At 41.0% G+C, this 25,093-nt stretch overlaps 1 protein-coding gene across 3 annotated transcripts in view; it reads left to right on the forward strand.

The window, feature by feature from the left end:
- LOC130163754 (ankyrin repeat and BTB/POZ domain-containing protein 3-A) overlaps positions 1-25,093 on the forward strand; it is a 166,538-nt gene that overhangs the window by 118,210 nt on the left and 23,235 nt on the right. For all 3 annotated transcript variants that reach the window (XM_056368112.1, XM_056368113.1, XM_056368114.1), the window contains exon 3: positions 20,201-20,438. In XM_056368112.1, the coding sequence (XP_056224087.1) occupies positions 20,201-20,438 (238 nt within the window). The remainder of the gene's footprint in view (positions 1-20,200; positions 20,439-25,093) is intronic.

A 25,093-nucleotide genomic window follows, 5' to 3' on the forward strand; every position in this document is an offset into this window, starting at 1 on the left:
TGGTGGTCCGAGGCCATCCCCACCCCTCCCCACCACCGCGCTACTCAATTGTCCGCTCACCCTTGTCTTCATCCGTCACTTCCTCCTCCCTCCTCCACCGACACACTGCTGCCAGGAACTGTTCTATTACAGCTGTTCTAACACCTGTTTATGAGTCCCGCCCGGGGACCTTTTTAAAATCCAAGGTCACCGCCTCAGAGGCTTTTAACCTCAACTTGAAAGGAGGGGCTCAACCTTTAACTCCCGACACCCCCCTTCCTACTGCCACCTCCACACTCATCCTCGCCCCCCCCACCGTTGCATATTAGATCTCATACCCCCCCAGACATTTGCACAAATGCGTATCTGTGTGTTTGCCTCTGTGCACATTTGCCCCCGTGGCACATCATAAACCAGTAATTCACCATGCATCATTGATTAGAGTAAGAACTTATCATCTTTTCCAGTAAATGCTATCACCGACATACGTGTTATGTCGCATTAGTGATTCATCCTGGAGGCGGTTCGTCCTTAACATCTGGACTGAGATAAAATTGCCACAAGAAAAGATGATGCATTTACATTTATGGTATATAATGACACAAAATAATCCCATAACCACCACCACTACTACTCCTACATTATGAATAAGAATAAGACTGGAGATATTCACAGTCTGAGCCCGGAGCCAAAACACAGTGAGATAGTAATTAACTAAATTTGCTATGTTCATGTTGCTAATAATTCCTTCTGTTTTATGCTATTTAAACCGGAAACCTGTCTTGAATATCTTGTTCTTACTCCCTGTGGACTTGAACGGTGGCTCTGAAAAGTTTGTAGCTGGAGAAAAGCAGCTACAGGTAACAGCAGGTAACTCGGTCTCACAGTGGTTATGATGAATTGTTAAAGTTAACCCACTTTAATTCTGAAAAAAGTATTAAAACAGCCAGTTTTAAACCACTCTGTCTGTTCATTTGCTCTGTATTTTAAAAAAAAATATACCTGACCATATACAGCTTTCATTTGTTGCTAGGGCGGTTAAACAGGTAACCATGCTGGCTGCAAGTGAAGGCTGTGTTTAAGTTATTATTTTTTGCTTATACCAGAATGTACAGATAGAAAGCACAGACGTGGATCATGCTGCAGGAGTCTCTAACTCTAAAGCATCATTATTAAAGTTATCAAAAACATTTTGGAGATGGAGCGAAAGAGTGAAACTCAGGAGCTCATGTTGACAGTGTTGCAGGAGGTTTAGTATCAGAAAATGAATTGATCAATAAGTTGTGTTTATCATAATTGTGAAGGGATCACTCTATTCCCACCACTAATCACTGGACTTTTTAATTACATTGTTAAAAAAAAAAAAAAAAAAAACGTGACAATCAAACAACAAAAACCTCTGAACAAGCAGATTTGAGGTTTCTCAGACCTGGACACAACCTCCATCTCACTGTGATATTCTTATCTTTCCATGAGGTAAATTCAAAATAATGAGAAGACCTCCACAGTTTTCCCCTGACGTTCATGAGTTTGTTTTCTGCCAACGCTCGTCTATCTCCTGTTCTGCTTGACAGAAGCTGTTTCTGGGCATCGGTTACCACCACACTAATGTTGTTCAATAGATTAGTATAAGGTTTAAAAGCGACATGGATCAGCTCTGTTCAAATTCTGCCAAATGCAAGTACCAGTACCACCAGGGGCTCGGTAACCAGTAGCTATAAATTAAAATAATCCATTACACCACCTTGATAATGGGGAAAAAGTAACGTTATATCATATATAATACAGTCGCCAATAGTTCTGCTCATTAACAGGCTCTAGGAGGAAGGATTTACAAAACAGAAAACGGTCTCATTACTTTGACGAGAAGAGAGAGATGTGGGAAATCAGTGTTGTGAAATGCACACAGAATTAATAAGGCAAAAAGCATTTTAACCCTTCTGCAGGCCGCTCATTATAACAGCTGAGAGACTTTGGTGTATAAGAAGAGAGAAAATCTGATGTAAATAACAGCAGAGCAACAAGATGAGGCTTTTAGTAACATGTGTCTGCACAAATCAATTATTCCATAGCAGGGAGTGCACCAGTAAGACATACATTAAGCATAAAAGCAAATAAGTGAGTGCACCTTCTTGTAATTGCTGTTGGAAATGCTAATAAGCTTCCTGAAGCGGCTCTCCTGTGTTTATCCCTGCTAATGTGAACATATCAGTCCAAAACATTAAAGGCATTTCTGTTCACGCGCTCGGATCAGAAGGCAGAAAAAGCAGCGCCGGCTGCTGTTTGATTCCTGCTCACTGCACCGTGTGTGCGACTCCCTCTGCCGCGCTGCCTCAGCTGGGCTTCCTCACCTCCGGGGTCGGCCAGTCAAACGCTGCCAGAGGTCGACATGTGGCTCATAATGCGGCAGCGGCGGCGGCCAACAGCTCGCAGACATTCAGGGGATTTCAGATGGTTCCGGTGGCATGATTTTCACCTCACGCTGCGTTATGTGAACAGATTGATCCACAGTGAACGAACCGCTGAATAACAGGAGTGTGGATCTGCTTATGAAGTGTATGATGACTGCATTAAGGGGCGCTACTTTTAGCATGTTCCACCATCTGCCTGTGCGAGAACCTTAAAGGATCTGATTTGCTGCAACTTTCTCGTCTCATTTCTGACATTTTTTAACTACAGACAAGTTATTTATCAAACAGCTGTCATGTGAAGCGCTGCTTGTATCGAAGCAGCCACGCATGCATTAAAAGGCTGATGATATTCTGTATTTTTCAAACTGTCAACAAACCACATCAGAAGATCTAAAGTAGCAGTGAATTGATCCTAACAACAAACATTTTCTATGTATCCAAAACCGATGTATAAGAAGAACACATCAGTGTATTATTCCACCGCAGAAAATAGTCCCCAACAAATGTATTTATTTATTTACCTTTTATTTGTTCATGTGAATTTGAAAAACATAATAAAAACAATTCAACAGATAATCCATAAAGAATTTAAATAACAAACAATAAAAATAACACACAAGGAAAATTTAAAAAAAAAAATGAGTCACCAGTTTAAAACACTACTTACCCCTGTTTGAGTGACATTTGGTAAAAGCTCCAGAGCCCAGCTGTTTTAGGAAACTGACAAACCTTTTTTAAAAATCAAACTACATATGCTTGACCTACTTTGAAAGATTCACATCAGAAACACAGGGAGAATAAATGATCTGTGTCACAGACGAGGGCGGGAGAGTCAATATTGTATTTGGTATTTTCATGGGATTTGTTGACAAGAAACAAAAACACAGAATAACCCCCAGTGTTACGCTTTAAGATTACACAAAAATGGGGGAAGGCAAGTGTGACTGTGTTTATTTCACTGGATTAAAATTGTTCATGTTCAACCATTTTTCATACAGTAATACAGCAAATGCACTGTTAAAAGATCCAATAGAAAAGACATAAAAATGACTAGAACAGTCATTAATAGAGCAGACTAACAGATGATTAACACCTCAGCTGCATGTTTCATGTTTAGGTGATTTCACAGATGATTCCTTCAGAGTGCTGGAATAAACTAAAGAAGGTCTGGTATGGGTTTCCTGAAACATTAGTCTGCCACTGGAGCGGCTGAAAAATGAGCCAGAGCAGTGAAGATGAGATATAAGATGGCAATTTTCCCAACAAGGGAGTTGCAGATAAATAAATACCAGTGGTTATTACATCTCAGAGAGATGTAGTGTGGTTGTCTGTGCGATGTGGAAATCGCTCCTCCACCTCACCACATGTATTAAAGAAAAAAAGAAGAAAAAAAGAAAAGAAAAGCAGGTGGTCTGAAAGAAAATATAATAAACACCTTTTCAAAATAAATTTCAATGTAGAGAAACAAGGTCTGACTACGCCTCAAAATCCTCAGGGGGGGAAGAAAAGTTATTTCAAAAAACAGTCGCTAAAAATAAAAGAAAACACTCCGACCATCTTCTGGCTCCAAATAAAGAGGCAGTGTTGAGCGAACTGCTAATGCACTGTGGTGATTTCACTCTTTTGATAAGATATTTACAAGTGAGCATTGGGCTGCAATTACCCAGGGATCTCAGGAGGGACGTCAGACACATCAATGACATGCACATCCTCAACACAGCTCTCCAGCAGCCGTCCTCCGTGATTTTTACATCTTTATTTGTCCAGTAAAGAAACACCCAAATGAAATGTTGAGCCGTGGTAGCAGCACAACTCCAGGGATTTTAATGTCAGGCTGTCAGATATTCGGTCCAGACTGAAATATATCATAACTATCGGATGCACTGTAAAAAATTATTCACGTGGTTCAACTTAAAAAACTTAACTTCAATTGCTGTCTTAAAAAACGTTGAAGATGATCTTTGTTCAAACCCAGAAAGTGAACGTGTGCAAGTTGTTTAACTATCATCAACGATGTTACATCCATTCAAGAATCCCTGCTTTATCTTGTTAAACAAACATTCACTTCCACACTGTTTCAAATCACTATTTCAAGTTAAGATAACTTCAACTGTCTTCATACCAATTGTCATTTCACGTTCAGTTTACTCATGTTTTTTAAGGCAGCAATTGAATGTATATTTTCAAATGAAGTGGACTTATATTTTGACTGAATTCAGTTCTAATCTTCCTCATAATTAACATTGTTTTCATTGTTATGAAAAGAAACAACCAGGACTTGCCTTCGCTTGTATTAAAGACACACAGCAAGTTTATGTCATGTCATGTTTTTCATGAAACGACAAAAAATGAGTATGTCTGTATGACTGTATTTTTTTACAGTGTGGGTTTCTGTGAACTCGCCACCACCAGGACATGTCGATGCCCAGGGGATGAATCTTGATTTAATTCTGACATCACTGGGTCAAATATTTGCTTGTCCAAAACTTACTTTACACAGTTTATGACCAAATACCTGCAAAACTAATGACTCTATCATAAATATGTTGTGTCAAGAAAACGGTTTTACCATTCTTCACATTTAATATTGCAACTGGAAGGCAGTCCCAACATGACACTGATTATACGCTGTCTGTGTTTCATGTTAGTAGATCTGTAGATCCCTCTTAGCGCTGGTGCTGAGAGCAAGACAAAGAGTCTCAATGTTTGTGTTGCAAACTGATCCTGCAGGATTCCTGCAGAGTCCAAGGACGCCAGGTTTCCTGTTTTTGTACGTTACAGAAATCAGGTTACTGTCAAAATATAAGAATAAGCAGATTTCCTGTGTGTGTGTATGTAAACGCCTGCGGCACTCAATGCATAATGCAAACTGCAGGCTGATAGAGGATGTCAGTCATCTCAGTGGGGGCCTGGATTGATTTACGCTAATTATCCTAATGTTCATAATAAGAAATAATGTGCTAATGATAGGTTAATATAAAAAATGCTACGCACTCCACCTCTAGCATCACAGCAGACACTTGGAACAGATCGATGACAGGAAGCAGGTGTTTCACGGTCGGACACTGTGTCCCCACACAAAGCATTAGAAATCTGCATGGTGTCAACACGTTCAGATAGTTTTAAATTAAAATCGATTTTAGCCTATTAGCTCAATACCTGAACGATAAACAAGATGGCTTGAAAGTAAAGCATCCACACAGAGCCAGTTGTCAGGACAATTTCACACCCGACTTGTTCGGTAATTAATGGATAATAGAAGAGGCTGTTAAAGAGCAACATTCATCACTATATCCATAATTTCATTCTCTGGAGGTGGAGAAATAAGTCTTTTATTTCTGAGGTCACCATTATCTCCCTGCTCATCTCTCGCGCTCATATTTCATGTCTTTGTCCGCGGCGAGGAGAGCAGATCGCCGGCAGCAGATCTGGACAGTTGATGCTCTGTGTGTTTGCTCTTTTCCTCATCTCTCCTGACACTCGGCCATGAGGAATAACTTTCTCTCCGTTTGTCTTCATGTGCCGCGTAATGTGCGCGGCGTATAGGGTCTATAGGCGCTGAACTGACATATTGTGACCAGGTGTGACAGAGAAAGGCCGTTCATCTGTCAGCGCGGCGGCTGGCCCGCGGGTCAGAGAGCAGCCACTGGGCAAATAAACAGCGTAATGTAATCCAGTCCAGGCCTCAAACAATGGGGCCCTCCATTCCTGAAGCTGGGTGTGCCTCCACCGCAGAGGATGGCAAATATTTCAAGTATGAACTTAAGATTTTCCTGAAATCAAACCACATATTTGATACTATTTAAACTTGGCAGTTTCACTCTGTAAAACAGATTTTATTGGCAGTTCGTCACTCCCATTCTGGATTCAAAATGCCTTCACATACTGAGGAGGTTTCAGGAAATGAAAGCATGTGACCCAGCTCTTTTAATGAAGTGTTACCTAAGAAATAAGAGAAGGAAATGGAAATGGAAATCTTTTTAATTTCTTTATTGAATCTTATTATGTTTACTCCTCAACATCTACAAGTAACTAAAGGCTGAAATAACTCAGACCTCTAATCACCTTTTGTTTTGTAGCTTTAGCTTCATGTATTTCACAAGCTGCTTACTCCACACAACAAGATCCTGATTCACTGCTGTTGAATTCTTAAATCGACGGAGGTGATAAGTGAGAGCGTAGAGAAGAGTCGCCAGTCTGTCGGCCCCTGTTGAACTACCAAAACACAGCGTCTTGTGCCGGTCCGTGTGCTTCAGAGAGCATCACATTTTAGCAGTTATTAATTAGTATTAATTAGCTACAACAGATGATCCGATCTGCTGCCTGTGATGTCCGTCCTTTTAACCAGAGGCAGCAACAGTCCGCTAACGAGGTGAGGGCAGATAAAAGATAAGGAGGGAGACCACCGGCTTTCAGAACCCGTCCCTGGTCGTCGCTGCTCAACAAGTGTTTGCTTTTGTATTAATCTCCACTTTCTGTTACCATAGTAACCATTGGTGTCACCAGAATAAGGAGTGGAGTGAAATCTAAAGGATTACAATTTTAAGACACATAGACTAAATCATCAGTTTTTTCATATGATGACTAAACACATAATTATCATCTTTTGAGTCTTTTGATGATCCGTTGATGTTTTTCTCGGGCTTTCGCTCGCTCTGTATTTTCCCAGGCTGACAATAGCCAGCTTGAGAAATGAGTCACGGTGTATTCTGCTGTGCACAGGCAGAGAGGAAAGGTGCTTATTCTTCAGGGCTGAGTTGGTTTCACAAATGGAGGAATCCCTCCTCTCCTCCCTGCAAAGCTGCAGGAGTTTGAGAGAGGCACAGAAAATTGCACAGCAGTGGGATTTTATTTTCTCTTTTTCCAGGAAGTGATTGCTTACTGAATACCTGACTAACTATAATCTTGGCTGGGGTTGGATGTTGAGCATCTGCTTACGCTTGTTTTACGACCATACGCTTCAAATTTCTTTCCACAAACAGGCATTATTCTCATGATGAATGATTATTAAAAAGAATACCCTTTCCCATTCTTTTTTTAACAACCTACATTTCACCCAGATTTCATTAATATCACCGCTTTTTAAAGCTGTGACTCAGACTACTCTCCCATCGTCTCTGCTCCATTATCCCACTCTGTGTGTGTGAATGTGGGATAATGGGATAGCTTCACACACACACCGGCCGAGGAGATTCGGAGGGAGGTGTAACATTTCATCTTGAGGCCGTCCGTTCTATTCTCATTTTTTATTATATTAGAGTTAAAATACGTCTCCTACTCCACCATGCATCATCTTTCCTAATCTCCTACGGTCTGACCCATTTCTCAGCATGAGTGATAGAAAAGGAAAAAAAACAGGAAAATGAGTCAGATTTACTGTTTTATCTCTTAAGATGATAAGAGCTCATAAGAACCATTATCTCGTCAGCTGATGACATGATGTGGCCTCAGTTTTAAGGTGTGTTTTTAAACAAATAAACACATTTTCCTTACTCGACCACTTCAGCTACTGATGATAGTCGCCCTCATGTCCTTTCCGGCGTCTCTAATGGACATGTCAAAACTAAAGCTAGAGGGAAAAGTTCCTGCTGTCATTTTCGTCCTCTGCACTTCCTCCGTCCTCTGCAGTGCCATTCACATCCCCGTGTCTGTCCATCTTACAGTCACTGATTTAGAAAAAATAAATAAATAAATTGTAGACTGAGCTTTAAAGATGAGGCCGGCTCATTCAGTCACTGGACCAGGATTGCGTCCATTTTCCTTATCTGTCTCCCGCCACCTTTAGGAGGACGGCGAGGGCATGCTGACACAAACAACTCACCTCACAATCCCTCCAAAGACACAACACACACACACACACACACACACACACACACACACACACACACACACACACATACCTCTTCATCTTGCAAAGTAGATGCATGCTGGAAACTCTTGTACTCTGTTGCCACACGCTGCAGTAATTACGTGAGGCTGGATTCATTATTGTATAATGGTTTAATGTCCCCCGGTACCTGCCACAGGATCCCACTCGCTCAGTGCTGCAAAGATTAAAGTAGAGATTAAAGAGCTGCGTGAAGAATGACGCCAGTATTTTTCAAAAGGAAAGACGTAAGGCTGTGTTTTCTGGGTGAATTACTCAGATATACGAGCTAGTGTTCTTGTTCATGGCTATTTAATGGCGTCATTTCAAGGTCAAATGACGTCAAGGTCAAAGCTGGAAGACTTTAGGTTTGTTTCAACAGCAGCTAATTGTAAGTACTTGCATCACATTCAACGACCGTCATTTAACATGGAAACAACAATTATATATGGTGTAACTTCAGCATAAAGACAGAAGGCGGATTAAGATCTGAAAGTAATTCTCAGTCGGGGGATGCTAACTTCCCTATAAACATGTTTTTGGTATTTTTCAGATCATCTTCCACCGGCGCAAACTTCCCAAAGACACCAGATACGTATTTGCGAAGTATGACGTACGTCGACAACATTTCCCTTTTAATGGAGTGATGCAGCCAAAAAAAAACATGGCGTCTTGGTTTTATTACTTGACTCAGTTTAAACGTCACATAGCTTCAGTAAAAAGAAATAAAGTTGGGAAGCTGTTCCTGCTCCTGAGCTTGAGTCATGAAGCCTTTGGATAAGACACATTTTTTCTCAAGTTGAACTCTTTTCCTTTCAGACTGGACGTCCGACCTGTGACTCTTTGTATCCACTAGCGTCTTTGCATCTATGCTGCCTTTTAGAAAATGTGTGTTCTGTCTCAATAGATCTTGGGAATCTGTGCCAGAAAAACACATCACGTCCCAGCTACAGAGGTCAACGTGTCTAAACACAGGACCTCGACTACATTACACTTCTTTCTCCATGAATATTTGGAGAGAATATTTTCTAGCAAGTATTGACTTTGCATTCTTGGATTCGTTGTTCACCTTGGGACTCCATTCAAAACTGTTACTGGCTGTTCTTTTGTCCTCTGTAATCCGTTGACAAAATTTCTAAAGAACTGATATAAAAAACACAAAACACAAAGAAAGAACAAGGACAGGCGGTAGATAAACATCTCAGCAGTTTACTCGCCAGCTGAGAACACATCACATGGTCACAGTTGGCCAGCAGCAGCAGCGAGTGGGGGAAAAACGAATGAGAGCCAAAGATTCACTTAAAGAAAGACCCATCACACCCAAACGACACTCCGTTTTTACAGCCCCGCAACTGATCATGCAAAATCAAACACAGGAGCAATTTGAAACTGTAATGATGCTTGTTCGTCACATCTTCTTGAGAGGTTCGCTCCACAAGGACACAAACTTTAACTGAGGACTCTTGAATTTAATTACCACCAACTGGCCTCAGTTTTAAAAGTCTCGTTGATGCGGACGTCCGATCATGCCATGGTGCCATGATGTCGCACTCTCCAAGTGTGCGACACCTCTCCGGAGAGGTGCAGCACCCGCAGGCAGATGTTCGTCATTAATAATTATTACCCATCAGCCCGACATGCGAGAGTCGAGGATACTCGAGCCCGCCTCTCTCTCAGCTCCTTGTCTACCAGTGACTTCAGTGGATGAGGGAGCAGCTGAAGTTTAAACATCCACTTTACACCGGAGTCCTGCTGCAGTGAAACGGACTCGACACCGTAGACGCTGCCTTTACGGCGGCGCTGGTGGTGAGAGATAATGCAGACGCACTAATTGAGTGTTTTGGAGGAAGCCCAGAAGGCTAATGGAAGTTTTGGGGTAATAAGGCGGTGAATTGAACAGGCTGCTCTTACTTCTCATCTCACTGTTTCCAGAAAAAAAAAAAGGATAGAGAGAGAGAGAGAGAGAGAAAGACAGGGCAACTGTTTGGAGACAAATACCGGCAGCTGTTTGCAGCAGCGCTTTGATGAAAGGGGACTTCACAGAGGGGCCTGAAAGCTGTTGGAATTGTGACTGAACTTCTGTCATCAAGAGCCGTATCCTCCTTCAAGTCCTCAGGCAGTCGGTTTATCATTGAGTCATGATTCATTTACTGTAAGAAGGCTTTTTATTTAGTCAACCCTTAATGAGCTGGAGCGTTATCACAAGGTTATATTAAGACGTTAATTGGGGTGTGATAAATATCAGTTTTTGAGTAACTGGGCTGCTTGAATGAAAGCACGTGGATATACTTCAGGTGAGCCTTAAATATATAAATTTAATACAATAAATTTATAAAAGCCTCATCAGCAAACTACCTGCTATCATCTCTCATCTCAGCTTTATGCTTTTATTGTTATTCTGGGCCATAAACGTTATGCTAACTGTACGCTACAGTGTCTATAATGCACTTGTTAGCATGCTAATGTGGCAAGGTAAATCAGCACTGCCATCGAAGCAGCTCTGTGCCAGAGTACGGCCTCGCAGAGCTGCTGGTGTTGTTGTAGACTTGTTAAAGTTGCGTCATCGCAGTTGTTGTTTCTTTTTCTGTGCCTACACTTTTCTGTGCTGTACACGAGTACCATGCAGAGCGCACAAGTACCCTGATATTTCTTTACAACATGTACTTTTCATTTGGTTTGATTTGTTTTTTTCTGTAATTAGAGGGTCTAGTCATCCCCGGCCTTCCTGTAACTGTGACGCATATCAAAAGAAAAGGAAGAGAAATAAGCTCTCAACTGAAATGTGAATGCTGCAGTTTTATTTAAGTACATTTGACACAGCGGATAATCAAGACCACACATAGTAAGGTTATTTATTATACACTGCAGCGGTCTGCAGTAGCGCTTCTGCAGATCTCCACAGAAGAGCCATTAAAGTCCCTAAAAGAGCCATTAAACTGAATAAAGTGGCATCCATTTAGAAGTCCCCTCCTGTGAGTTGCAGGAAAGATGATGACAATACGACGAGAGAGATAGTGTGTGTAATCTCCTGCTCCATTTCCACCACGGACTGGAAATATTTGGAAAAACTCAAATAAAATGATGAGCGAAAATGAAGCTACGGTTCAGAAACCTCTTCAGACTGAGAGAAGTCATTATCAAGAAGGCCCTTGTATTGTTTCCCCTGGTTTTCATAATAGTTGTTAATGAAGAGACTTATTCCAGGGGATCGCTGGGACTTTTACAAATGAGCCATCGCATCTTTCTTTCAGTGCACTGGGCTTTTTTCTGCTGTTGTTTCATCGTAGTCATCAGTCCATCAAAGTACAGCTGCACCAGACAGCTGTGGGACATCTTACTGTCCAAAAAATAGCAGCAGCGATATTCTCTGCTGTACCAGTAGTATCAATAATATTTTGCAGCATCATGGGATCCTCATCCGTCAGTGGACGACTGGGAGTAAAAAAGAAAAGAAATGAGCCTGGACAGTATGACCCAGATTGGCCCTGATATTCTATTCAATAATAAATACATCCCAGAAGAAGAAAATGGAGATCTCGCTCACTAGATCTAAACTCTCTATAACACATGTAATCTGTTCAGAAATGGGATACGATCATTTATAATTCAAAACCAAATATTTCAGTGAGTTATTCTGTACCCCATTGTCACTGGATCCTGGGGGTGAGACAGATGGTGTCGTGCTGCTGGCAGTCCCTGCCTCCAGATACACAGTATTTAGTGATGCAGTGGCTGGATAAACACTGTACAGTAGGTAAGTTTTTAACCAAAGTTACAGTATCAGCATAAGAAACATTTAAAGCTGCACTGCTCGATTCTGGCCACTAGGGGGGAAGAAGGACTCCAAAGCAAGCCGAGAGACGCACCCTGTTACAGTGAGTGACGCCGTGAGTCTGTGGAAGTGTTGACAATCGTCACGGAAACACTGGCCAACAACATCATCCCTACGATCACTGCAAACTTATATCTGGACCAGAAACCTCGTGCTGCTGTGGTTTTAGCAAATCCTCTTTAGGGTGAATTTCACTGCACACATATATATTAGTATCTTACTATATAAATCCTTATTCCTTGAATCTTTTTTATCACAAGTGAATTATTCACTCGCCCTTTAGCTCTGTTTTGGGCTCCAGAAACTTTGACAAAAAAATATCTGTCTCTTCAGCAGCTACATTTCATAAGTTTCATACAAACTCTCTGTGGAATCACAATGAGCGACCAATATAAAAACACTGATTACTGGAACCTTTGCATTGTGAGTTATTTGTGCACAGACTCTCAAATAGTGTGATTTTGAGGTAATAGGTGAAAAATATCTTTCATTATATCTTTGCTATATTTAAACTTACTGCCTCGGCCATTTGTGTGAGCGTACCAGCATGTGAGTAGTGTCTGATATTTTGAGCAGCCCAGGGCAGCTTAATAGCTGGAACATCACTCGTGCTGCTCTGATGTCTGGTGCTTCAAAATGAATGAATCATCGTGTAGCACTTTATTTGTTCTCCCTTTTTTTCGGCCCCACCTTTTGCAGTTGGCGTCCTGCAGCTTTTTCCATGTTCCTGTTTATCCAGAACACAAACAGCGAGTTACAGTACCGACGAGTTCAGTGTGTAAAAAGACAAGGATGGATTAGCAGTTCCCTGACGAACATCCCTCCCTCTCTTCCCTCTGGAGCCTGTTTTCCTCCCAGAGAAGACAAGAAAATAAAACACGTTCAGTTATATTTATGCTGTTTTTGTCTCATTCCTGTTTGGCTCACAGGTCGACCAGCCCAGCAGATAAACTCCCGCTACTCCAGATGGTCACTCGGCCTCTGATTGCGTCAGAGCCAGGTTACTATGAAAGTGTGATTCTGGATTATAAAACCTCCAAGCTGAGAGCACTCATATGTTTAAAAGGTAGCTGCTGTTCTGGATCTGTCACCCGATCCCCTGTCTATTCAAACACAGGCGCTTATCACTGACCTTCCCCCACATGCCCAATATTAAACGTGTCTGCTGGTGATTAATTTCCACTTGAGCAGTGCTGGTAAAAGTGTCTACCAGTTCTGTGTTGATGATGACATGTCCTGTAATTGACTGTGATTAATAGTTGCCATGGAATTGCTAATGCGCCCCAAAGGCAGAGCTGTGAGTCGGTCATATTACCAAGTGATGATTAAATGTCCTCAGTTCGGCCCCCGGGGAGCTATAGGCCATGACAGCGTGTCAGAGGACGGCGGAGGAATCTTCCATCTCCATTCCTCCACACAAAAGTTTTCTCACTGTGATTATCTCAGGTCACATTTGATAAGAAGTTGGTTTCCCTCACTTTGTCTGGCTGGATTTCAGACTCGTTGGCTGATGTTATACTTATCGTTTATTGCTTGCTTTAATGAGGTGTGCTGCGTTAAAAACGATATGAGTCAGAGTTTCATTTTCATTTAAATCCTTCAATTTAAACACCACGAAGGAGTAAAGTTGGTCATCACACAAACTTACATGTGTTCAATTTAAAACTGTTAGTTTAGTTTATTGATTTAACAGGGACAATGCAATTTAAGGTAGTTCTAATACAAAACATGAAACAGATGTGTTTATAGCTATTGGTAATTTTCAACTTAAGATAATCATTTTCTTTTATGTGCATAAGAGGAAACACTCCTAAGAGTGGTTTTGCATCCTTACTTTTTTAATGTAATCAATAAAAATATCAATAATAATCAATAAATGTATAATAATTGTGTGGTATGTGAGAGGGGTCGCTCATATTGAACTTTTGATCCGCAGTTTCAATGAGCCTGATGAAGCATTTTAGTGTCTTTAAGCTTTTTGTTTTCACTCACAACTTTACTGTTGTGATTCATTCTCACCGGTCTCATAATGTATTATGTTATAATGTTATATAACGTCATGTTTTCACAATGTAGGAAATAAATTTAACACCAACATCCAAGTTTCATGTGGATAAAATCAAAACGGTTTGATTCAAAGATGGAGACCGCACTCGGAGGATTATGTCCCGATGCAACAGAAACATGATGTAACATTAAATTATGCTTTTCCCAACTACTGTTGAAAGATAAAAATGATACCAAACTCAGCCATGCATCTTCATCTCCATCTCATTTTCATTAAAAGCTTTGCTCTTTTGATGGATTCATGCTTTCGCCTCACAGAAGGGCCTCCGTGCTGAGCAGCTGCTGGAGATGAGTGTCCTGAACTTGCACCCTGAATCCTATCAGGACTCCAATTAATAATTTCCACCATATCCTCCCTGATTCTGCACCAACTGGAGGAGGGGGGGGGGGGGGGGGGGACAACAAATCTTATCAAAAAGAAAAGATACAAAGGAATCAAAAAAAAAAAAAAAACAGCCACACATGAGATGCAAAATATGAAATTTCTAGATCAGCAGATTCACACAGTGTTGACAAAACTGGTAAATTTTTTAATATCAACGGAGGAGTAAAAGAAAATTTGTGCAAATAAGAGTGAGTAACCTTGACATCACCTCCATCCCACACATGCACTGAGAGGAGTGTGTGTTGTGGGCTGATGGAGGAGTGCATCATTTACTAATGACACAGTACATGACTCCTGGGTATTGAAGAATTCAAACTTTGTAAAAAATAAATGTGCATAATTTCCCCATAACAACAAAAGACAAGACCTATTAAACCACTACTGATGTTAGTCGGGTTACTAGGGTCTTAGTTTGCACAAACATATTCACATTAATAACTTATCAGTAGAGAGAGCAAGACAACAGTCAAAGTCAAAGTAAATACGCTCATATAAAATATATTCTGAGAAAACAAAATTGCTGAAATGAAATCTGAATGTTGTTAATCTGCTCCTCATATACTGTAGCCACTTTCAAATATGTAATACTTTACGAGGCATATTATTAGACTCATAATTAGTTGTAATAATCCTGTTTGGGTTTGTGCTTTTACACTGTATTGCAAGACAAATGTAGTGACTCAAACCACATTCCCTGTGGCATCCCATTATGAGAACATAATTACACTGTGTTTACTTGTAGCTGTTGAAGAGAGGATATTTACGGATTAAAAAAAATACATGGTGTGAAATGAAGTATGTTATAAAACCTTAACCTGGCCCTATATGCTTTCACCAGGTGGAGAAGATAACCCTTCAAGTTGACTTTAAATAGCTGCAGCTGGTGAGGTGTTAACATCTGAACAGTGCACTTCAGGTGAATATACTAAAGTCTGTATACTTCAGTGCCAGGAGGCTGCCTTTGGTTTGTATTGATGAAGCCTTGCTGCTCTGCCTGCTGCGTTTGACATTATGTTTTTGTGGAGTCACAGTAGTGATTTGTGGAGATTATTACTGACAGGAAAACATCGAACCCCAAAATTTACATTAGTTCTTACGCGTTGATTGTAATGTATCAGTCGACAAAGACAAGTGATTATCGGTTTTGTCGTCGCTGTAAGACATTTCATAATGCAGGTGCAGCGTTGCGGTCCAGACTGAAATATCTTAACTACTGTTGGAGGATTGCCATGACACTTTGGTCAGACATTTTATGGCCTGCGGAGGATGAATGCTACCGACTCAGGTCATCCCCAGACCTTTCATTTGGCGCCACTAATTGGAATATATACCAATTATTTGGTATTGATATCCTCAGTGTTTGGTCAATGTTTGTGGTTTTGAGTGAAATATCTCAGCAAATATGAGATGGATTGTCATGAAGTTTGCTACCGCTGTTCATGCCCCGCCCTCAGGATAAATTGTAATAACTTTGTTGACCCCTTTACTTATTAGGTGACAATAATTTATTATGTGAAAACTTTGCATCACAAAACTTGTACCAGTAGATGAAGACAAGGTAAGTATAGGTTTTGTAGCTGCCGTGTTTTGAAGTGTTGACATTTCATTATATCAGGGAGTTTTCTTTTTTTTTTCTCTATGCTGTTTCACCATTTCTTCTCTGGGAATAGGGAACAAAGTTTTGTTCTGTAATGAGTCCTTCCAAGTGGGAAGGACTTGGCTTGGAGAAAGGAAGACACGAAGCTGTCCCCTATGATTAATTCAAATGAGATGAAGCATGAACCCCATAGGAGTGTTGCTTAGATAATTACAGCAAAGGAGACGGGAGCAAATGTTGTCCTGCTGACGAAACCAAAGTCACAAGAACAATTAATGAAGGCAAAGAAAGCTTGATGATCAACCGCGGCGGTGCTGGCTATAGCTCAGAGGGACAGCGGTGGTTTAAACGTTTGCTTGGTGGCTGCCTCTAAAGTTTGTTGTGGTAAAAAAAAAATAGATAAATAAATGTGGGCCATTATTTATGGACGTCATGCGATTACAGAATTCTGTTTCTGCTCAGCAGCTCTGCAAACCCCAGGGGAGCGTTGTCAGTTCTAGGAGTTGTGCTCTGTCGTCTCTTTTATCGGTTACAAACCCCCACCCCCCCACCCCCCCACTGAGCGTGGTGTTTCTTAATGTAAATGCATATTTCAGTCCCTTTTTCTTTTTTAGTTTTGTCTCCTTAATCTTTATTAATGTCTCACTCTTCCTCTTAACATTCAGGCCAGTAGCACACTGCATAAGCACACACTGAGTAGCACGGGGACTTCCTGAGTATCTGGAGTGGAAAGGTTTTCTATGCTCAGTTTATTTCACCTGCTTGAGGTTTCAAGCTAAATGCGACTGAGCACCAGACATGCATAGCAAACAGAGTGTGCAAGCTGCAGAGTGTAGCACAGTCTTGAATCATATGTATACGAGCACCTCTGTAGAGCGACAAGTAATGATTGCTGTATTTAATGATTTCTATATTGATTTTTTTTATAAAGTTAGAAATGAATGAAAATGCACGTTTCCTAGAGCCCAAGGTTGTGTGTGGTCAGCAGTTCAAACCCTGAAGGTTGTATAATCTACAATTGTATTAACCAGAGAAAATCAATAAATCTCCACATTTGAGAAGTTGGACCAAGGCAGTGTTTAGCATTGTTGTTGCTAAATGACTTACATGATTTACAAATTATCAAAACTTTTAATTCATTTTAACAAGCAAGCGTTTTCTTGTACTTGTGGTTGTAGAAAGAAACACATTGTATAAATCCAACAGATTACACAACAAAATACATCTGTACTTCTGTATCTGCGAATTAATAGTAATGGGTCGGGTTTGGTTCAGTTTAGGCACAAACACGACTTTATTAAAGGAGCTATTTGTAAGTTTTGCTATTGCTACATAGCTAACGTTAGCATTAGCAGCTGTTTACTTACCAGTCTAGAAGAAACGTTGTGAGTTCAGCATTAAAAACGTCATTCCTTTACTCACCAAAAGCTGTTTCCAGTGTTGGAAAGCAACAGTAATGTTAAGTCTAGTCTCTATCACGTCTTCTCTTCTACTGAAGTTAGCATGCTAACCAGCTAGCCCTGTCACTGTAGCCTCCAATCCGCCCTGCAGACTCGGCGCTGCTCAGAGGGCGTATTATAACCTCTTGTCTTGTAAACGCAACAATGGCTGAAGCTCAAGTAGCTCTTACAAATAGCCTCTTTAAGGTTGGGAAGCAATTTAATTTAATTTTAATTTAATTTAATTGTCGTAACAGTTTTAAAAAAACAAAAATAATGTTGACTGTCAGTAGGAAACAGGAAACTCCCGTTGCAGACTTTATCACACGTTACACAAACCTTAAACAAACTGGTGTTAAGTTGGATTTATAGTTGTGCACAGAGATACCACATGGTGACCTTAAGATCTTGAACCTGTTGACCACGGCTGCTTGAGTTTCTAACGCCGGTGGAGACTGTCGATAGTGACAACGGCGTTACTCTGTAGTGTTTTCCTTTTTCAGTAACACACACTCAACAAAGCCATTCTTCTGCTCACTGCACTTGATCACAGTAAATAAAAAAGGTAAACACAGAGCTTGAATGGCATTAGTCTCCTCTTCAGGTTTAAGACGAGGCGAAATAGGAATTAGTTGTAGCACATGCGTCACTGTATTTTGCAAAGTAAATGAAAGAATGTAAACACATTCTAGTGTGTTGAATATAATTAAAGCACAACAAACACACACCGTACATCTGTCTGGTTCTGTCAGAGGGTGAAATCCAACGCTGAACCAAATTTACACTGTAGATATTTAATGGCAGGACTCCAGTTAACCATTTGTGTTAAGTATAAATCCATGGTACACTAATCATGATTTCTGCATCTAACTCCTTGAACTTAGTGACCATTTATAATTATGTTAGTTTAACATGTCGCACCAGGACAGAGGTAGCCTGATCCCGCCGTGTGTCTTCAATCACTTCAACACAGTCGTGGAAACGGGGCTTGATTCACTTAATTATATATTGATGTGTTTAATTCTTTCTCAGTAAGTGTCTATGAGGCTCCCTGGAGCCGGAGTGCAAACTGTGCCGAGAGCAGCGTGCTCTGTTTACGTCTGACTGCCTGTGAACTCTGTCAGGGGTCTTTAGTCTGACAGATGGAGAACCCTGGGCTTAGACTCACCGTGTCATTCTGTCTAAGGAATGAGGTTTCAAGACGGGCCAACTTGACTCACACTGGGTATTTTTGGAACAAACAATCAAACAAGATCAGGGAGAGAATCTGTGTGTGTGTGTGTGTGTGTGTGTGTGTGTGTGTGTGTTGCTGCAGATCACAGCTTCATATTTTCACTAACACACACACACACACACACAGGCGGTGGTGTAGTCTGTTTCCCATGCGTCAGACTCTGTGTCCATGTCCGTCTACAAACCCCCAGCGTTCCAGTAAACCAAGTAAATAATTAGATCAATAAGGGGTATTAATTTTTTCAGAGGAATCCACCCTGCAGGCTCGCACTGCAGTATTTTCCCCTCTCAGAGCAACATCGTTATTCTTAAACATATCACTAATGACCCGATCGATAAGCTGCCGTGAAGCTGCCAAAATCCTAAATCAGAGAATTATGACTTTCCCAACGTCAGCGCTGAATATCTGCCGGTGTTGTAGAGACGTATTGAATTTCAGAAGTTGAAATTCAAACCTCCTCCGGAGTGCAAAAACTATTAGGATTGTAAAAATTTCTTTAGACTTTCATTTTTCTGCTGTTCTTGCTGTGACAAGGCGCAGCTTTGAATAGTTTCATAGTAAGAGCAGTGAACCACATTTATCAAGGAAGAAGCAGAAAATGTTGCTGAGAAAAAAAGGTTGACTTTATCTCTGTGGCTTGTGTAGTTTTCACAGAAAACTGTACAGTTTGTGTGTGTGTGTGTGTGTGTGTGTGTGTGTGTGTGTGTGTGTGTGTGTGTGTGTGTGTGTGTGTGTGTGTGTGTGTGTTATTGTAGCTGTTGGCACTACATTTCTAAACCTGACTGTTCCAGAGGCAAAAACCAAGTCTTTGTAAAAAGATTTTTGTCCCTACAAATTGATTAAAGGATGATTCTCCTACAGTAACAATTATCATGGCAGGAAGCTCACAAGGTTTAAAATGCTTCCCACATTCATTTGACATTTAGCACACACACACACACACACACACTGACACTGATATTGTAGTTTCACTGTGACTTAGTAGTTGGTCGCGTAAGAAAATGGAAGAGACAACAACGAGAGAAAAATAAGAGCTAAAGATAAAAGTGACAACAGAATAAGAGCTCACACTTCTATATGATTTAATTTCAAGGCAGCATTTTCCCACTCGGCAAGGAGTGTGTGGGCATATGTGTATGACTAAATGTACGATGAATCAGAGGGTGTGTGAATGAAGCAGTGCGTCTCTACATCATCATAAAAGTGCTGTGAGTACTCATGTGTCAAATGAATGGTGTAGGAAATGGATCTGAGTTTTGAGAGTAATGCGTAGGACTTTGTTATTAAGACTAGCATTTCATGTGTAATGAATTTCTCCTTGTGTCACTCTGTATGAGTAGCATATCATGTGCTGTTCTCATATGTAAAAAAATAAATAAATATCTTCCAGGTGATTTGGTGTCCAGGGCCATGCACCACCTGCAGCCGCTGCACATCAAAAACCCCAGCAACGGGACTCCGGTCCACCAGAAGACCAACGCCACCACCCCCACCCCCACCACCACGACCACCACGGTGCACTGGGAGCCCGAGGCCCTCTACACCCTGTGTTACTTCATGCACTGCCCACAGATGGAATGGGAGAACCCAAACGTTGAGCCGTCCAAAGTCACCTTACAGACTGAGAGGTGAGTCCGACAGTAACCCAGGAAGTGATGACGCTTGTTTTTACATCTGATTATTTTGTTTCCTTCAGTCGTACTTAAGAGTTTTTCTCATAGAGACAATCTGTCACCAATAAGAGCAGAAACTATGGTGTCCTTGAATGTTCAACACAGTGTAAAAAGCCACAACACAAATACAAAAGCAACTACACAAATGCTAAAGTCACAACACAAATATAAAAACCACAACATACAACGTACAAAAGCAGCAACACCTGTGCAAAAGTGGCTTTTGCATTGGTGTTGTTGCTTTTGCATTTGTATTGTGGCTTTTGCATTTGTGTTGTTGCTTTTGTATTTGTGTTGTTGCTTTTGTATTTGTGCTGTGGCTTTTTACACTGTGTTGACCTGCCTGGTAAAAAGCTGAGAGAAAGTATTTTTTGAACAAAGTAGTTTAGTGAAGGACATTAGTTGAATCTGGAGCCCAGCGATGAAGCCAGTGAGGGATTTTACCAGTTTGCATCACTTCTTCTCACAGAGCTGCTCAGAAATAATCTTGATGGTCAAGTTCAAACTCAGAAGGTGGAAAGAAAATTCGTGAATGGAGGCTCCTGCGTGGGATGGTCTGGCCTTGAAGAGACCAACACTATTAATGCATTCAGCAAGTTAATCTAACAAGTCAATAAATGTCAGATTTATCTCCAGAAATTTACCTTCCAACAGCCGATGAGGTGTAGAAACAAGTGGTGCACAAGGTTAACGATAATTATATGTGTGTAAGTTCCACAGAGCTCACGAGAAGAATCTGTGCCTTTTATTTCTGGTTTTCATTATTTCCATTTATTTAGCAGGGAGTGATACAATAATCTGAACAATATGACAAAGTAACATGATATTACATGAATTATATATATGGTTGTAAATAATGAAATCAGTCAAAAGAAAACTGCATTTTTTGAAGGTTTTGAGCTGGAACAGGCTCTGGTGTCCGCTCATAATGTATTCATCTTGAAATTCAGACTTTGGAGGGCGTCCCTGAACTAGTACAAAGGAAATGAGCCAAAACTTCTTGACAAGAGCTCCTTCTTCACCATTCACTTTAGTCAATTAGCGAGTTTGCACTCAATGATATGAGGCCCTCTGCCTCCACTTATCGAGCTATAAATCAAGAAGTAAGATGATTTCTGTGTCTGACAAATGTTTGTGTAAGTTAAAATCCAATCTCCCAAAATGTCCATCGCCCACATTTCTGGCACTCCTCACACACCGTAAAAGCGCTACGTCGAGCCGGCACGACTTCCAAACGCTCTCCATCTTGATATGCAGACACATACATCCTCTCAAACTGCAGCTGTCAGTTCGTGGGCACGCTACAGCGAGAATATTTTGTAAAGTGTTGTTAAAGGTTTGTACAGACATTCCTACTTTTCTTGCACGAGTTTTTCGCCCCACAAGCGATCCGGTAAGATGCTGCGTGGGCTGGTCATCGCTGACACCTCCCCAGGCGTTTAGCAGATTGATGGGAACCAGAGGGACTTCACTCGGATGGACGGATGGACAGATATTCCAACATCTTTCCTCCGCTCTTAAGAGATAAAACTCCATCTTGACCACCCTGGGGAGCAAGAGGAATGTCAGGCGGAGTGACATGTCAGCAGGCTCTCGGGCCCCCGCAGAGAAAATTCTCTATTTAGTATTCTGCTGAAAGGTTGAAGACGAGTGGAAAAGGGCCTGAATAACACAGTGGGATAAGAGGGAGACAGACTATGAGTAAATGAGGTAAAGTAATCTTTTGGGGTTGTTTTGCGAAGCCTCAGATAAGCCTCTGTTAGGTGAAAACTTATTGAAGGGAAGTAAATTGCCGAAATGACTTTTACATCTGAGTTTTGAATGTCAACATGAAGTTAAATTACCCAGAGAAGAAGAAAACCAGTTAATCACTCCAATCTTTGAAGTCTGTAAGAAATATGAAGACTATTATATTCAGCATTTGGTCCCAGACGTTGACTCGAAAGGAGGAATTGTTACACTGGCAGGTCTCTGGGTGTTGGTTGTCGCTGCAGGCCTGCCGTCTGCATCGATGGACAACAACATCACCCTCAGCGTTTTCATTCAGGAACGTGCGGCGCCATCTTTTTTCAAACCTCCACTGTAAATATGCCTTTCAGGAAGCAGACAGTTAAAGCACAAGCTCTGGGAAAAGGGAGGACAGTCCAGGAGTTCAAATTCCCTGGCAGACTGTAGGTGTAAAGACAAAGATAGCTCTGCTCGTGGCATGAGCAACTGATGCACACAGAGTGTAGACTTGTCAAACACAGAGCGTCGATATCTAAAAGCTGCTGCTCTGATTAAACATGCGCTCGCAGCAAATTTGCAGAAGGACCAGGCAGCTGCATACACAGTAAACATAACGGCCCCTAATGGTCTCTCTCAGTTGGGTTCTGCTTGGTTCTGCCCCCCCCCCTCCCCCAGTGCATCCTGAGGTTTTTCCTTGCCACTGTCACCAAGTGTGATATCGTAAAGAATACAGTCTAGACCTGCTCTATATGAAAAATGCCCTGAGATAACCTCTCTTATGATTTGCTGCTATATAAATAAAACTGACTTGACTTCTGTTTGAAATAATTTTTTGGAGAAATTATCTTTGCCGGCGGGTCATGAGGGAGAAGAAGCTCTGCAGGGGATCGTTACTGACGGATTTGTAATATAATTATCCGACTATAACGTGAAATTAGCCCATTTAATTTAATGTTTTAAAGTTTTCTGATGTGCATCCGAGGCTACTTCATGGTTTCAAAGGAAAATAGTTTTATTATCATCTCAATTGGGATCGGCTGAGTCAGAATAACCCGTAACTCTACCATTATGTCTCTTGAAGAATAAGTACAAATGTTGTATGTGAATCACTGAGTCCATAAAAAGGCTGTATTCACTAACTGCAAATGAGGGGGAAAAAAAAATTTTTCATATCTGCCTAATGAGAACCTCCTGAAAAGAGTTTTTGAAGCGAGTCCTGTCTGCCAACGACCTGCTTTAAGGGACAGACGCTACAGAAAGCTCATGTTGGACGTGTCCCAAGGTTGTTCTCTTTGTCATTAGTTCACTAATGTGGAGTAGAGAAAGAGCCGTGTCTATGAGCCCGAGAGGATAATTATTATGAACGAGCAGGATTTACTGAGGGCGCTCTGCCAGCGGACGGACTCATGAAAATCATTCACATCTACGAACTTTATCCCGTCCAGGAGAACAGTGTGTGTCGTGCCTGTTTCTGTGCGTCCGGAAACGTTTCACAGTGAAGAATCAAGAACTTAATGAAGCAGTTAATCGATAGAGGAAATAAATCTGTTATCGATGATTGTTTTCATTTGTAAACATAAAGAAGTAGGTGACTCATGCTGCAAATGTAAATTACTGTAAAACATAGTGACATGTGAAAAATGTCTTTGCTCAGTCCCATTTTCATGCAGGAAATATTAAAGTTTTCATTAGGTTTTTATTTATATATGTGGCGAGTTGGTGACATCACAAAAATCAAATTAAAGAATAAAGAATACCACAATAAATAACATTTTGTGGGATCCTTTTAGTATTTCCAATAAGTAGATTGACAGTCGCAGAGAGTAAATGACAGTTGGCGCATATTTAAAATGTTATATGTTCCCATCCTTCGTTAGTGCAATTTTTTTTTTTCCATTTCATATTGTGTTGTGCTACTTTATGGTTTGTCGTAATTATTTCTTCTAAAACAAATTGGCTTTGTGATTTTTGTTTTATTAAAACTCAAAGCTCAAAGTAGTTCTCAAGCTTTAAATACAAACATTTTACCAAACAGAATTATTGGATTTGTTATATGAGGACAGTTTTATACTTGAGACAGCTGAATATAATAAGAGCATTATTGCTGGGTTTTTTCTTTCCTCCACATTGTGGTATGAAGTTACTGTGACTGAGCGAAAATCCGAGAGCACCGACAACTTGCTCAGCATTTCACTCCGAGAGGTTTCTCATAAACCTTGTTCCAAGATAAAATAGTCACCTTGCACTTATGATAAATACCTGACTAATATTTTTTTTCCCCAGGGTTTTGGCAGTTAGAGCTCAGTCCGCCCCAGTGGAGCTCGGTGAGCTGATTGCTGGGCGATGTGAGACTTTGTAATCTCATCCTCTGAGGATGGAATAAGCCACTGCACAGCGGGACTGAGGCGTCGCATCATAATGCGGTTTCAGAGTGGTTCAGGTTGAACAAGTGCAGATGTTGTGCCGTCGCCGGGCGCCGGATATAGCGACAGTTCGTTGGAATATTTAATTTAACTGTTAAAGTTGTCAAAAACAGCTGCTGATCAGACCTTATCTATACTAAATGATCGTTCACTAAACTCCTCCCACAAACAGCAATTACCCAATCATAGCTTGTCAGCTCCGAGGCCCAGCTGGTCTTTTCTCAACAGCCACAGTATTTCTCCACTGTATGGAAACAAGTCCTGGATGCTATTAGAGTTTAGGCTAATGTTAGCAGCTCTGCACACAGTCTATTCTCCAGCAGCCCCAGTCACAGTTACAGGAAGTTATGTTTGCCGAACACGTGACTTAGTTTTAATCCTGAAGTGCTCCTCCTTCACTTCTACATCATCTACAATGGACGAGGATGTTGACTTTCTGCCCGGGACACGAAGCCTCAG

Source organism: Seriola aureovittata, chromosome 22 (genome assembly GCF_021018895.1).
Source record: "Seriola aureovittata isolate HTS-2021-v1 ecotype China chromosome 22, ASM2101889v1, whole genome shotgun sequence".
Classification (NCBI taxonomy): Eukaryota; Metazoa; Chordata; class Actinopteri; order Carangiformes; family Carangidae; genus Seriola; species Seriola aureovittata.